Consider the following 14,592-nt stretch of genomic DNA (forward strand, 5'->3'; position numbering starts at 1 on the left):
GCCAGCGCTACGAGTCAGGGGGTTTCTGGAGGAGCAAGGCTTGTTGTTGCTTCTCACAGATGTTTGTACACAGATAATTCCGCAGCTGATCCTTCGCTGGCAACTCGAAGTCTGCTGGATGGGGGAGCTCTGTGAAACTGGAAAAACTGCTTCCTGTAGGAGCTGACATCCATCACCAGACACCACATGCTCTTTGACTCTCCGTCACGCACGTGACGCTGATGACTCCTCTGTCGTCCAGGTGCTGCGTGAATAAATAAATGCGCTGCGACTCCTGCTCGGATGTCGCTTGTTGGTTTTTTCGCGGTGAGGTCTGGCAAATTGCGATTTGCAGTCATAAATTTGTTGCGCGCAAGTTTAACCCCCCAACTGCATCAGACGTTCCTCGCTCAGCTGGCACGGCACCGCAGCTGCTTTGCGACTGTAACGCGCGAGACGACCGGATGTCTCCCGGAGAGAGCGGGAGGGCAGCGTGTTTGTGTGTGGACCTGTCACTCCGAGCTGAGTGATGTCGATGTGAGCCGGAGTGGCATGACTGCGGCTCTCTATGAGGGAGGTATGGCACGGAATCCAGACATGGTGTGTGTGTGTGTGTGTGTGTGTGTGTGTGCGCGGTGGACGGCTTTGGCAGACGTGAGATGAAGGGGGTGTCATGCCCCTCGGACTCTCTCACACACACACAAACACAAACATCCATATCCAACGACTGCGAGCATGAATGGTCATTCAGCTCCAGCCAGCAGTATGAAAACAAGTCAAAGGAGAGGAAGAGGAGGAGGGAAAGGGGGAGGATGAAGGATGGAGTCTCGGGCCAAAAGAAACATGGTGGGCTCGTCTGTCCTCCTCCCTGTCCTGATGAGCACCCCAGGCAAATATTCTGTGAATGAGAGCATATTTTTGGGGGGCTACACTTCCCATTTTACCCCGCGAAGGAGGAGGTGGAGGAGAGGTGACTCACCCATGATGTCATGGGTTGTGAGATGAACATTTTTAAATGAGTCTCAATGTGTATTAGAGGATGTGATTTTCGGCCTGCCTCTTGGTCTGGTACTTCTGTAGCTGTACAACATCACTGGTTCGCAATCATTTCTGTGTGGTCGAGGAAAAACATTCAGAAATCCTTTTAATTACATTGTATGTAACATTTCTGCATTACAATTAAAAATGATTACAACTTTGTTATGTAATTTGTCCAGTTGTTTTTTTAGATTTTACCATATGTTTCCAACAATGTTCAAACCCTGAGATATCTGTAATTTTGTTCAATGTAACGATGATGATGCATTTTCATGTTCTGTCCCTATAACTTCAGCAAGTCAGAAGATCTTCACAAATGTAACTAAATGTAGCATAAATAAAACTTTAAAACATAGCCTTGTCCCTGCATATCTCTGACAGACATGTAAATAGATTTGATGGTAATGGTGGTTGTTGAACAATGATGACAAAAACTCCCATGATCCCACACTTCCGAAAATGTTTGTTTTGTTTTGATTGTTTGATCCCCAGTGGCAGAAATGATATACTGTACTTTTAAAAATGTTTTTAAAAAAATGATTAAAAAAAAAACAAAACATTCCTTTGATGTATGATGGTTTAAATAATAGTTCAAAAACTTTTTGAAAGAAACTTACTCTCTTTCGTGCTGTGAGGTAAATAAGAGATTGATACAACTCTTGTGTCTGAATGCCAAATATAATGCTACGGTCAGCTGCTGGTTAGCTCAGCTAGCATACAAACAGCGCTTAGCCTAGCCTAGCTCTGTCCTTCCTGAGGGTAAAAATCCAATTGAAATAGTTTTCGTAGTTTGTATATATTTTAACTAGTTTGCCATTGATCATTTATATTAAAATTTTGTTTTTAACTTGAAAGGTCAGCCTGTCAGCTAGCCTTGCTGGCATCCTAAACAGTAAAACCAGTCACATTTGCTTCAGTCACTTTCGTTATTGGCAGCTCTTCAAAGAGTTAGAGTGTCTAAAAGAGCCACAACGTTAGCACTTGGCTTGCTTACATAGCCAACGGCTAACCATCTATCAAAAGGATCAGAAGTCCAAAACACTATGTCCAAAAACAAGCTTTGAATGATTACCAATATATACAAAGGGAACCAAAGTAGCTAGCTAGCTAACTATGTACTGTAATTCTTTCCTTTTTATTGCAGGTGGCAACCTGTGTTAAGGTGTATTACTGCCACCTACTCTAGCAATGCGAGTCCTGGAAGGATTATTTGCACAGTATCATCAGGCGTGTATTATTAAACTTGATATTTCAGCTACACAGATAAACTCCTAATGTTGGCTAACTTCCTGTAAACCACAACATTTCTGCACGGGCTAAGCAAACAAGTTACTAAATGTTCATTAGTGAGCTTTGGAGGTGCTGGTAGACAGATTTTGTCACATTCAGTCCCAGCAGGTTTAGCTGTTTTCCCCCTGCTTCCTGTCTCTGTGCTATGCTAAGCTTAGCGGCTGCTGGACTTCGCTTCTAATTTAATGGACAGTCATTAAAAAGTGTATTTTCCCCAAAAATACACCCCAAATTGTTCCTTTTTCCTTTAACCATCCAAACCCGGAGAACATGATGAGCTGAGATATTTACAGCACCGCTCCAAGGAAGAAAAAGGTTAAAAGCATCTATTCAACCGTTTTATTCATAGAACAAGTTAAAAACTCCTCGTGGAACATAAAGCCTCGAGCTCGTTTTAATACGTGTACTTAAACACATAATAAGGAGTATTTTTTCTGTGCGCTCTGTCGCTCCATATACACTCTTTGCTTTGTTTAGCGGCTCTGTTGGTATCCAGGCTGACGTGTGCGGGACACCGAGCCTTGGACACGCTGCTTTGATCCCTGGCTGCGAACCCGGCCACGATAATGAGGTGACTTTATGATCATTGAGAATTTATGCTCATTGGATGTGACAGTTTTCAATTCAGCAAATTATGAGCCCTGTCCCTCCAAACGTCCACCCTGACATTCCCTCCACTTCTCCTGTTGCAGGAAAGCCGTTAAGCGACGGGGTCTCATGAAGTTTGCTGCGGGTGTGACAAGTACTCACGAGGGCTTGAATTACCTTTGAAGTGGCGGCTAATCACTGTGGTGAAGCAGTCTTGGCTCAGTGGCCACAGCTGCTTCTCCCGAGGAGTCGATGCCAGGAGCCGGGGCCTCGAAGGCTGACGTATTTCCACTAAGGCAGGGTGGCACAGTGGAGTGTGATGGTCTTCTGATATCAGTGATCAAAGGCAGGTCAGGTTTGTCTCTTAGAGCAAGGGGTACTCAATAAGAGGTGGAATGCTGTGAGAATGAAAATCATTTCCCTGTCCAATTTTTCAAGAGTCTCAGAGACTCTTCCTCGAAAAGGTAGGAGACAATCCTTTCATATCTAATATATATGTGTCTTTACATCTTTATATCTATATCTAACGTGACTTATTTGCCATCATGTACAGCCACACCAACAGTTACATGGAAGCCTGACTGTACCAGCTTTATGATCGTTGATTTGGCATTTGGTTAGGTAAGCTTGCTACGCTAATACGTTTGATTTCATGTTAATGTCTATTTTCAAACAAATTCAAACTTGTGAAGAAATAAAAACTTTAATATAAATATTATCAAACAATAATTTGACAACCCCCAACGGTAACTCGTCAAGCCAGGGATAACGGACCAAATTAAAGACTCTCTGTTGTTGTTCAAGTTGTTTTATATGAGTATGTTGCTCTTTGCATGAGGTCTAAAAGATTCAGAGCAGCTGAGAGCAAATTCCAGGATTGGCACATAATAGAGATTGGAGTGGGGTGGTGGAGCGTATCAGCAGAGTAACAATATGAAGTATCAGGTGATAGTGTTCTGCAGGGAAGACATTTTTTGTCATCCAAGATAAGTTAGCATCAACCTGGTTCCCTCTTGGCGAAAGGCTTATGAGACTTTTGAATTGGATTTTGGATTATGGCAGAAAATAAGCAAAACACAGGTTTATAATACCAACACATTTTGTTCAGTGAGACAGTTTTCGCAAACAAATACCACTTTTATGGGCTTTGAAGCTATATAGCAGTTGTCGGAAGTAAAGAGCTAACGCTTGGCCAAAGCAAGCTACATAACGGTCACTTTACTTCACAGTCACCACTGAGCTTCCTCCTGCACCATACTATACACACTTTATGAACTGATCAATCTACAGATTGGAAGGTTGGAGTGAGAATAGTTTGAAGTTCACATGTAAAGACAGACTAATGAGTCTGTGGTCTCAGTTAGCCACTTGTTCCGACATGGAAATGCTTTATAATCAACCGTGGGGTTGTAGAACAAAACATGAAAATATCTATCAACACAAACTGTTTTTTTTAGCAATCAAACCACAAACTATCAAACAATCTATCATGGTTGTGCTGCACATCTGCATGGATGTGACTGGATGTTACTAGCCAGCGACTGTGACGCGTGAATAATGTCAGTCAGCTAATGCAAGCACAGCGTCACAGCTCTGATTGGACGTTATAAAGCTTAACTTCTAATGAGGTGGACCATAAATCTCTGCATGAATATAATATCGATACACAGTGTTTCGCTAAAGATCACACAGAGCACAATTATTACATTATATTACATTAGGTTTTGATGCTCCACGAGGGATTTGACTGATTGCAGCCAAAACGATATTTTCTGGCCTGCCACCTGGTTTGGTTTGGTTTAGGAAGTTTAACTTCTAGGTTAAGGTTAGGAAAAGATTGCGGTCACGTTCAAAACATGTGATTGTTATAACCAGATTAAAGTGAACCGCGACCGTCTCCAATATCAAAGTCATGCTCTCTGTGCCCCCGACCATCTTCCTTGACCTCCTTTGTGAGAGGTTTTGTGGCACTATAACCACATTAAACCGCTCTCGAGGCCTCAGGTCCCAAGGGCCCAGTTAGAAATCGAGACTTGGTTGTTGTTACCTTTGCTCCTGAGAGAGAGGAGGCATTATCCGCGTGACCACAAGACGCTGCTCGTCAGGAAAACAAGAGCAGAACTTGTTTAAGGCAATGGATTTATTCCACTACTTCTACTGGTGTGGACAGTCTAAAAATAAGGGTTTGACCGTCAGTTCAGTGTAACAGAACTTATCTTCCTCGGTTCCACATCAGTGCATTTTCAAACTGCACACAAGTAACACCACACCACCAAAAGTAAACTAACAGGAGCAACATTGGTTTGTCAAACCCCATTAGAACCAATTAGACAGCCCCACGCTGAGTGATAACAGAGTTTGATAGCTCCCTGGGTGGAGACAGATGCTATCTGGCTCCTTCATTGAAGCAGCGCGACCTTTAAACACACCAGTGTTTTACTGAAGGGGATCCCAGTCCCAGCAGAGTCCTTTATCTCTCATGTAAGACACGGAGGTGTCAAAGAGCCCGTTGTGATCCCCCCCAGGACCGGTAGGAGGTATTTTAATAGCTGTCTGACCCGCGGTGCCTCTAGCGTGCTGCCATCTCTCACAGGGAAACTATTGTGCCGCATCAGAGACGGAGTAGACCCTGAAAATAAGTAAGGCGGTTCCTCCTCTGCCGCTATCGGCTCTCGTGAGGCTGAGATAACCATCTTCAGTTAAGTCTCCACACGATGCTCAGCGGTTTTAGCCATTGGCTTCTTTTTAGCTTGACACTGGTAGTATCTTGCCATGCTGATGAGGTTTGATTTTGTTGAAGCTATTCGATGGTGCAGAAAAGTGTGCTGGAATGTTTGGGGTTTTTTTTTTCCACTGAAGCATGGCCATCAGAATGGAGTTTTATTGCTGCTAATGATGGAACTGATGTACGGTATGTCGAGGGCCCACTCAGGTCAGCATTTTATGATGTATCTGTGAGAAGACCGGCACAGACACCGACAGCTAACATAACTGTCCGCAGATGTATTGCACATCTGCGCAACTCACCGGCAGCAGCCACAAGCATGTTTCCACGCACACGGTCGAAAGGTTGAAAGGTTATCATCTGTTTTAGCAACAACAACAAAAAGTCCATTAATTTCAATGCAAACGTCACAATTAGTGGATTCAACTGTTATTCCTTCACATTCAGTTGATGATATTTTTACGTTAGCTTTTTATGTTTTCAGCTAATATTCTTACGTACTGCACCTTTAAGTAAATAAAATGAAATCTGCTGTTTTTTTCTGTTTTGTTGGTCTCTTGAGTCTCTTGAGTCCCATCACGATGACCACTCCCCAACAACAGCAAAGTTAGTTTAACTGATTATCATTGAGAAGTTAAATTGAGGGTGATTTAGACATAAACAAACAATGGCGTATAGTGTTTGTTCTGAGTGGCTTATGTTAAAGGGTAAGTTCACTACTTACTACCACTCACCGCCAAGCTTATGGATTTTCGGGTAGTCCACAAAACATATTTGGAGTTTCACAGTAAAACAGCTTTGCAGCATTCGACTAAGTAGATGGGGACTTGATTTAAAACTAAAATGCGTGACTGAATACAAAATAAAAATCATCCATCAGGGGTAATCCAAATCTCTGGAAGCCCCAAGATCCCAAGTTGATAGAACTGAAGGTAGTTTAAGATACAAAAACCGAGTTTAAGCCAAAATCTTCACTTCAGCTGCTAAGCTAAAAGCACTAGTGTTCACTCTGTCAGCAAGTGTAAATGACATCTTTTCTAGTCATTTTGAGATCTCGAGGTTTTACAGAAATCTTTACATTTTAAAACAAGTCCCCATCTAATTGTGTTGCTCAGGAGAATGCTGCAACTCTGTTTTGGTGTGAAGCTTCAGAAATGTTTTCTGGACTAACAACCTTCACCCGATTTTTGATCAGCTTTGAGGGGGTGATTATATAATGAGTTAATTTTCATTTTCGGGTGAATTTTTCCTTTAAACTCTGCAGCTTGAAAAGCTGAAAACCTCAGAGGATCTTTGAATTTCTTTGACTGGCCACACTTTACCTGGTCCCTTCACATGTCTTCCTCTCAGTGATGGAGTACTTACAGCACAGATACTAATACTAACACTTTAATACTCTAAGGTGAAGCTCCTCAGTTTTGTTCTGAACTTTGCTGGTGATCAAAACTCGTCAGCGGTTCACCTTCAGAAAGCTGCGCGTCTCTCGTTGGCTGTGCGCTCCGAGGCGTCACCATCTGTCATCCAGCAGCAGGGCTTCAAGCGTGCGTCCTCCCCCATCTCTCCTCCCACTGTAGAAACAGCTGTAGACCGTGAACCGTGGAGTGCGGGTCTGACACGGATTACCTGGATACCGGCTCGGAGTCTGGGTGGGCATCAAGCAGCGGGGAACAGAAAGGCAGCGCGTCTTTTTGTTTCTAGGAAACTTTCTTATTTTCATGGAATCGTTTGCTAGACGTACAAGCATGGCGAGCCGGCTTTTTCACACTCTGCACTTATTGCTGATTCTGGAGTCGAGCTGGGGTAAACTGGTGTCTGAGGATCTCGGTGAAGCCGCGCGTCAAGGTGCCGATGTGCCGCCGGCTGTGGAGGAGCGCGTCTTTGCGCACGGAAGCGCCAACCGGGACATGGTCTCCATCAACATGTTCAAAGTGTATGAGAAGTACAGCAAAGAGCCACTGCAGAGCCAGAGGGACGGAAACACCGTGAGGGGTTTTAAAGCTGTCCCGAGTGAGTTTATAATACTTTTACAACCGGAAGTCTGATTTTCATTTCGCGTCAAAAAAGATAAATTACTGTGTGTCACTGACTCTCTGATTGACTAAAGATCCAACAGGTGTTTTCAAGTTATTTGTAATAAATCAACAAATCAGTATTGACGGAGCATTTTGTTTAAAATTCTAACTTGAATTTTAGGGTTGAATATCTGTTTTAAATTGGTCCATTTGTACTTTTGAAGCAGGTATTCCTGCCACTAACGTCATAATAATTAATCTAATACCCAACTGGAGCTCATTCTGAAACATCTCAGCTTCTAGAAAACAGACGGAATGTTTCTTTCCAAAAATGAAAAGGGTAAAAATGAGCCAGCGCAGTAGTCTGCTCTTCTTTACCCTGAAAATGTTCTCTCATGTAACTTAAAGGGGCAGTATGTAGTTTTGGAGGAGAAATTCAAACTCTGAATTTGAATGTTTACAATATTAGTGAGGTAATGATACAAACTCAGAAATATTAATCTTTTCCATAACTGAATAACAAAGCTGTTTTCAGAGGGAAATAAGGTCATCACAACACTGTTTGAAGGTAGAAAGGTGGCAGGGTCCGCCACATGTAAATATAGTAAAACAGTGTGAAATTGTGTCCTTTTTTAGGGGCGTGAAGACATTTTAATTAGAAGCTAAAGATGTTCACTAAATGATTTCTTATGCCCAAACAAGCACTTTTTGTTTTCATGACTGAAAAAACAAACTGACCTTAAAGGACAACACAGTTTGAAACTGTTTTACTTTGTTTATATGTGGCGGACCCTGCCACATTTCTAGCTTCAAACAGTGTTGTGATGACCTTATTTTTCTTCAGAGAACAGCTTGTTTATTTCAGTTTGTATTGTTACCTCAATAATATTGTTAATATTACAAGTCTGACTTTGGATTTTCCTCTTCAAAACCTACATAGTGCCCCTTTAAGGTCAGCCAGTCAGTGAGTTTAGTTTGTTTGGGTTCAACAATAAACAATCAACACAGACCTTTCTCTTCTGATTAAAATTTTGTCCACAAAACTACATATTGCACCTTTAAAACAGTTTTTATTTTACCAATGCCTAAAACTCAACATTTATGCCATTTAATGTGCTCCCTCACTCTGGTTTTCTCACTTCTAGATTGTAGCACATTTCTTCACAGGTGGACCTTTTACAGACACAAAAAGGCAGAAGCTTCACGTTACAAATCTATCTTGTGCACAAAAAATATCTTATCTTAATTATTTAATATGTCTGACGCCCTGAAGAAGTTAAACACAAGTGTTTTGTCAATCACACAGGCGCTTCCGCGCCCCTCTGTGCCAAACATCCTCAGCTCTCTATTCTGTCAGTGCTGTGATTCAGTGATTCTGGGGGACTCTAAGTCTCGAGCCCTGTTAGTTATCCAGTAGCTGCAACAGCCTAGGTGTTAGACAAGAGCTTATTATCACACTCAGACACCGGCTGCACGGCAGAAAACCCTCAGAGGAGCTCTTTCTCCTGTAAGCATTTCCATATGGCTGCGACGGACCTACTGGACCGACCCAGTGTTTGTCTTTCAGGCTGTGGTAGAAGTGTGTGAGACGAGGTTCAACATGAAGAGCACAGCGATCTCAGGATGATGGCTTTTGGTCGTGTGTGAGGGAGGCACTTGAGCTTGATATTTTCCTTGTTTGCGGCTCATGCGGGTCAGATGTGTTGAGCAACATTTTGTGGAAGATATATTGGAGGGTCTTATTTGTGTCAGTCAGCCATGCCGGAGAGAGATGATGGACGGGGGGGGACAGACAGATTCTCCTTCAGGGGTTTTGACGCAACATCTGTGTTTGAACCAACAAGCCAATGACGTTTTTTGAGTCCTTTTTAAAGCCAGCAGCTCAGACGGAAAAAGCGTGGGAGACAGGATGAAAGCAGGCTGTTTCTCTCAGTTCTTTATCTCGACAAACTTTGTTTTCCTACTCGATCGACTCATTCTCCTTCTAACGTCTTTTCCCCAGGAGTCGTGCACGGCAAAGACGTGTTCGAGTTCAACCTGTCGTCCATCCAAGAATCAGAACACATCCTCTCCGCCTCTTTTCATTACCTCTACAAGCGCCCCCGCCACAACCAGCGACCGTGGCGTTTCCGAAGGCCTCGCCACCCATCCGGCGGCCTCCAGCATCCCTATCCCACCTCCCCGCAGCTCCTCTTCCATGGATCATCCCCAAACAAAGCCTTTGCGACACCACTGGGAAACATAACTCTGGCTCCTTTCAAGAAAGGCTCTTGGCAAACAAGGGATGTAACAGCGGTGATGAAACACGCCAGGGATGTTAAAGAGCTCGTGGTCACCGTGGAGTTTGATATGGGGTTCGGGGCGGCTCGGGTGCAGCAGAGGAGTCCTCACGGCCAAGAGCGCCTCTCTCCCGCCAGCCTGCCGTACATCTTGATATACGCCGACGATCGAGCTATAGACGAGCCGAACAGCGTGGCCATGTCGCTCCAGCGGTACGGTTCCTTCCCTGTAGGGGAGGATGCGTCCCCCTCAGCCTCAAGGATCCGGAGGGAGCTTCATCTCCAGATCCAGACCAACGACATCCCGGAGGTCCAGTACAACACCTTGAAGAATCATGAACTGTGGCAGAACACGTATTTCCCAGCGAAAGCCAAAGCGTCAGTGAAACCGGGGAGGAAGCAGGGTCAGGAGAGCCACGAGGGCCTGAGCAAGCCCCAGGTGCTGAGCTTCGACGAGAGGACAATGAAAAAGGCCAGGAGGAGACAGTGGAGCGAGCCCAGGGTGTGCTCCAGGCGCTACCTCAGGGTGGACTTCGCTGACATCGGCTGGAGCGAGTGGGTTTTGGCGCCAAAGTCGTTTGATGCCTACTACTGCGCCGGAACCTGTGGATTCCCCATCCCTAAAGTGAGTCAGAGAATAATTCAGACGACACAGACCCTGCTCATGCAGCACTGTCATGACTGTCAGGGTTATAGAACTGAAAGTGTTGAAGATACAGTTGCATGTCTTGTAATATGTTATGAGTTTGTACTATATTTTATCATATTTTTGAATAGAGTCTTTTCTTTTAGACTGTGACTTGTGAACTGAAACAAAGTAAAGGCTTTAAAGACGAGTGCTGCATGTGACAGATTTGATTAAAATTAATGAATACTCAGTCTGAGAACTAGAGCATGGACGAGTGCACTTGAAAAGGAAAAGGCAAATGTAAAGTACACAACAAAATATATTTAATGCATCCATTTTTTCACACTTCTTGGTGACTTTTTCACTTTATGTGAAGTGGAGCCTGGCCAGTACTGGATTTTTAGGGCTAATACCAACATTAAACTTTAAACTTTTTCATATTAAATGTTCTGCTTCTCTCTTGATTCTCAGAGCTGTGCTTATGCTCTGGTTAGGTTTAGGCACAACAACCACTCGGTTAGGGTTAGTGTCGTGTTTACAAATGCCGTAACAGACTCGAACTGTGGTCACTGGCTTCCCAGCCTTGTTGCCTTTAACTCCACCATCGTTGTCCCCACCTCCGGTTAAGTAATTAACATGTAACATGGACATGATATGACAAGTTTGATGCAAATATTAATATGATAGAAAGCCTATGACACATACATTTGGATGAACATTTTATCTTGGTGACTTGGCAGCATTAGAGCCGGACCAGTACTTGATTTATGGGGCATATGTATAGACACTCACATTTTTGCAGTGATCCCTCAAATATGGTACAAAAATATGGTATGAAAGCAGGATATTTAATTTATCAATATCCAAAATGGCTTCACTGGTATCTTTTTTTTTTTTTTGTATACTAGGATGTATTAACATTAACTCATTTCACCATCACTCCACTTTCCTTAGGTGGTGCGTCCCTCCAACCACGCCACCATCCAGAGCATCGTCAGAGCTGTGGGGATCGTCCCGGGTGTCCCTGAGCCGTGCTGCGTCCCAGAGAAGATGAGTCCCCTCAGCGTTCTCTTCCTCGACCCAAACAGGAATATGGTGCTGAAGGTTTACCCCGGCATGTCTGTGGATACCTGCGCCTGCCGATAGGGCTGGAGCCACTGAGACGCTCAATAGAGATTACAAAAATAAAGATTACGAGGAGGACCTAGATGTAGACTCGGCAGATATGAGGAGGGCATTTCCGCATCGGGGAGGACAGTATTGATGAGGACAGCTGGGGATAAACTGTAGGTCTGGAGTCTCAATTGAGAACTCTCTTCTGACCCTAGGACTGGACTTGGTCCATCGGACGTGACTCCATTCTTTCCTGTTTATCTAACAATTTTAATAAATGTGTTTTCCTCCACACTGCATGTATCTAAAAGCAGCATTTTCTATGTATTACTGGACGTTTGAAGTACAAAAATCCTACCGGTGGATCTTCGTCTCTGTTGATCCTTCATAAGCTTTTCACTCCTTTTTCAGCACATTTCCACTTTTATAAAGTGATATATATATTTTTTGCCTGTATTAATATTAGACAAGATAAGACTTTACTTGTCCTGGACTCAGACCTGGTTTCGGGATTTGGTCCCAACATGACCAAGCTCAATTTCGACAGTTTCTGATCTGGCATCAGTATCTCCTGTTGCCTCTCTCCGTCTTAAGGATTCAACAGAATTACACTGCACATTGACTCACAGGCTCAGGAGGGTCGAAGGGACACATGTTCACGTCCTGCAAAAGTAATTAGTCCTTTGTCGTGTAAATACAGTAGTTACTAACGCCAACTAAATGGTACTTATTCTCAAGTGATGTGTCTCACAGGCTGTCATGTTGTCACTGAATACCTCCCATATATTAGCTAAGAAATGTTAATCATGCATGAGAGGTCATTTTTGTCTTTGAACTACATTCCAATAGTCATTTGTTTATATTTGTATATAATAAGATTTGATGTCCTACAAGCATTGAGTGACTTGTGACACGTTACAGCACAGAGGGGGAAAAACGGTGCGTTGCTGCCACCTGCTGTGCATTCTGGGAATGTTTAAGGGGCTAAAACATTTTAAAGGAAGTGGTTGTAGTGCTTCCTGTGGCCATTCAGTGTTTCCCTTTCCTTTCATACATAAAAACTGCTCATCGAAGGTGACATGTACAGTTTGTAATAATAGCAGAATTCCATAGTCATGAATTAATAAGGGATAAATGTATCCAGCCTTTGTAACTGTATGGCTAAACATGTATTTGAATAGTTGTGTGATGTGTGGTTTAACATATCATGAACATGATGTATGCCCGGTATGGAAATAAACTGAACTGTACATAAGGTCAGAGATAATTGCTGACTTTTTTTTTTTTGTATTTTTAGACAGTATATAAAGCATATGCCTAGACATATACCAGACTGACACATACATTAGGTAGAACCTGCTAGATAACATTGCATATACATTTTTATTTAAATCTAAGCTCTGTTTGTTTATGTGTAATCTTGAAATATGTAGAGTATGATAATGTTCCCTTGTCTGTCAAAGCCACAATTAAGATCACTTAAAGATTCTCTGGGTTTTCGACAAATAAACGAGTTGAGATGCCAGATCATTCCCCCTTGTTTAGCTGAAAATAAGTCACATTATGTTCACTAATTAACCTACAGGCTACTTCTCGTTTTAATTCCTGTTTGAAGCCAATAAACACATAAGCCTTGTTTGTATTTTTTTTTTTCTTTTTTTATTAAGATAGGTTCCCTTACACTGCTAATTGACCATTTTGATGTGGCGGCCATTTTCCTCTATCATCATGATCAGTGTAAAAAGCTCAAATAAACATCTGTCTGAGGAAATGTTTTCATTCACCAGTGTCACCGATCAAGGGTGCTATCAGGCCAATGTGTCAAGGTAAAACAACATATTTGATGGCTCATTAGCTTCCCGTAGACTACAGCTAGCGTTAGCATCCAACCACCTTCCAGCGGGCCTGACCTTTTGGCGGTGTTACATAATATGACAGTAAAACAGTAACTACAGTCTAAAATCACCATCAACACATACCGTTGACACATTCAATTAAACCTGGACCTAAAGAACTGGATAATCGAGGGGTAGTGTTAGCAACAAAGAGGTTGAATGCTAACGTTAGCTAACAATTATCAAATATGTTATTTTACCTTAAAATATCGACAGTGTGCATAACAAATTAATGTGTCAATTAAGACAATGGTATATGAATAAATCTGTAACTGTTGGGATGCCAAATTGCAAAAAAATACTGAAACTTGATGGTCTGAATGTAGTTTTAAAGCCTTGTGAACCCTTATATGAATATCACTTGAGGAAGCACTTGCATACTTCTACATTTCCTGACTTGGAAAAAGGAAATGTAGGTCATCACCTGTCCTACTATAATATTGACATATCAGCCACCAAAAATCATAGGTTACTGGCCAAATTTCCAAATAATTTAATAGTTTTTATCTCAGCAGATTTTCCGACCCAGTAATTTGGCCCACAGTGATACGACCACAGATCTTTGTCAGCCCACTCCACCCTGCCGTGTTTGTTTCCCTCCTGCATGCCTACATTATTTGCTGTGTCCATGCCAGTAGATTCTGTCGTCGCCTTTCATCACTGATTGACTCCATAGAAAAGGAACGCTTAGAAAGGGCCGCAGTGAAAGCATTTTTATGAAACCCAGCATGAACTGAGTACTGAGTGACTGCATGGGTGAAATTCCAAGATAGGCCAGACTCGGGCCAACGTCCCCAGACTCGTTGGCTTGTGGTTCGGGGCTCAGACCCCCCACAGGAACAAGGGACAGATCTCATCATCCATCCAGGGCATGCTGGATGTTATAGAGGCCACCACCATCATGTCCTTTGTTCCATTTGCCAGTGGTGTGAAATAAGCTTTCATGCCTATCAGATTTTATAGATGCAGTCCATGAGTGTTTTCCCACGTGTTGTTCCGAAAAAACTCTATGACTGCTTGTTCATCTTAATTGAATCTTGAAGTG

General features: G+C 42.8%; 1 protein-coding gene across 2 annotated transcripts; it reads left to right on the forward strand.

Moving 5' to 3' along the window:
• The first annotated feature begins 1,625 nt into the window (after window positions 1-1,625).
• Window positions 1,626-12,978, forward strand: gdf10b (growth differentiation factor 10b). 2 transcript variants are annotated; one of them, XM_037081607.1, is made up of 5 exons: window positions 1,626-1,652; window positions 2,785-2,878; window positions 3,000-3,250; window positions 9,635-10,536; window positions 11,494-12,978. In XM_037081607.1, the coding sequence occupies exons 3-5, from the start codon at window positions 3,148-3,150 to the stop codon at window positions 11,683-11,685; spliced, it is 1,197 nt and encodes a 398-aa protein (XP_036937502.1). In that variant the 5' UTR covers window positions 1,626-1,652; window positions 2,785-2,878; window positions 3,000-3,147; the 3' UTR covers window positions 11,686-12,978. The 2 variants fall into 2 exon arrangements, with proteins under 2 accessions (XP_036937502.1, XP_036937500.1); XM_037081605.1 differs by lacking the exons at window positions 1,626-1,652; window positions 2,785-2,878; window positions 3,000-3,250 and adding an exon at window positions 7,160-7,627.
• Window positions 12,979-14,592: the final 1,614 nt, after the last annotated feature.

This window comes from Acanthopagrus latus, chromosome 20 (genome assembly GCF_904848185.1).
Source record: "Acanthopagrus latus isolate v.2019 chromosome 20, fAcaLat1.1, whole genome shotgun sequence".
NCBI classification, from domain to species: domain Eukaryota; kingdom Metazoa; phylum Chordata; class Actinopteri; order Spariformes; family Sparidae; genus Acanthopagrus; species Acanthopagrus latus.

Coding starts and splice junctions, on each gene's coding strand:
- gdf10b (XM_037081605.1), top strand. CDS start 7,336: ATGGAATCGTTTGCTAGACGTACAAGCATGGCGAGCCGGCTTTTTCAC. Junction 7,628..9,634: donor GGGTTTTAAAGCTGTCCCGA/GTGAGTTTATAA, acceptor TCTTTTCCCCAG/GAGTCGTGCACGGCAAAGAC. Junction 10,537..11,493: donor GTGGATTCCCCATCCCTAAA/GTGAGTCAGAGA, acceptor CACTTTCCTTAG/GTGGTGCGTCCCTCCAACCA.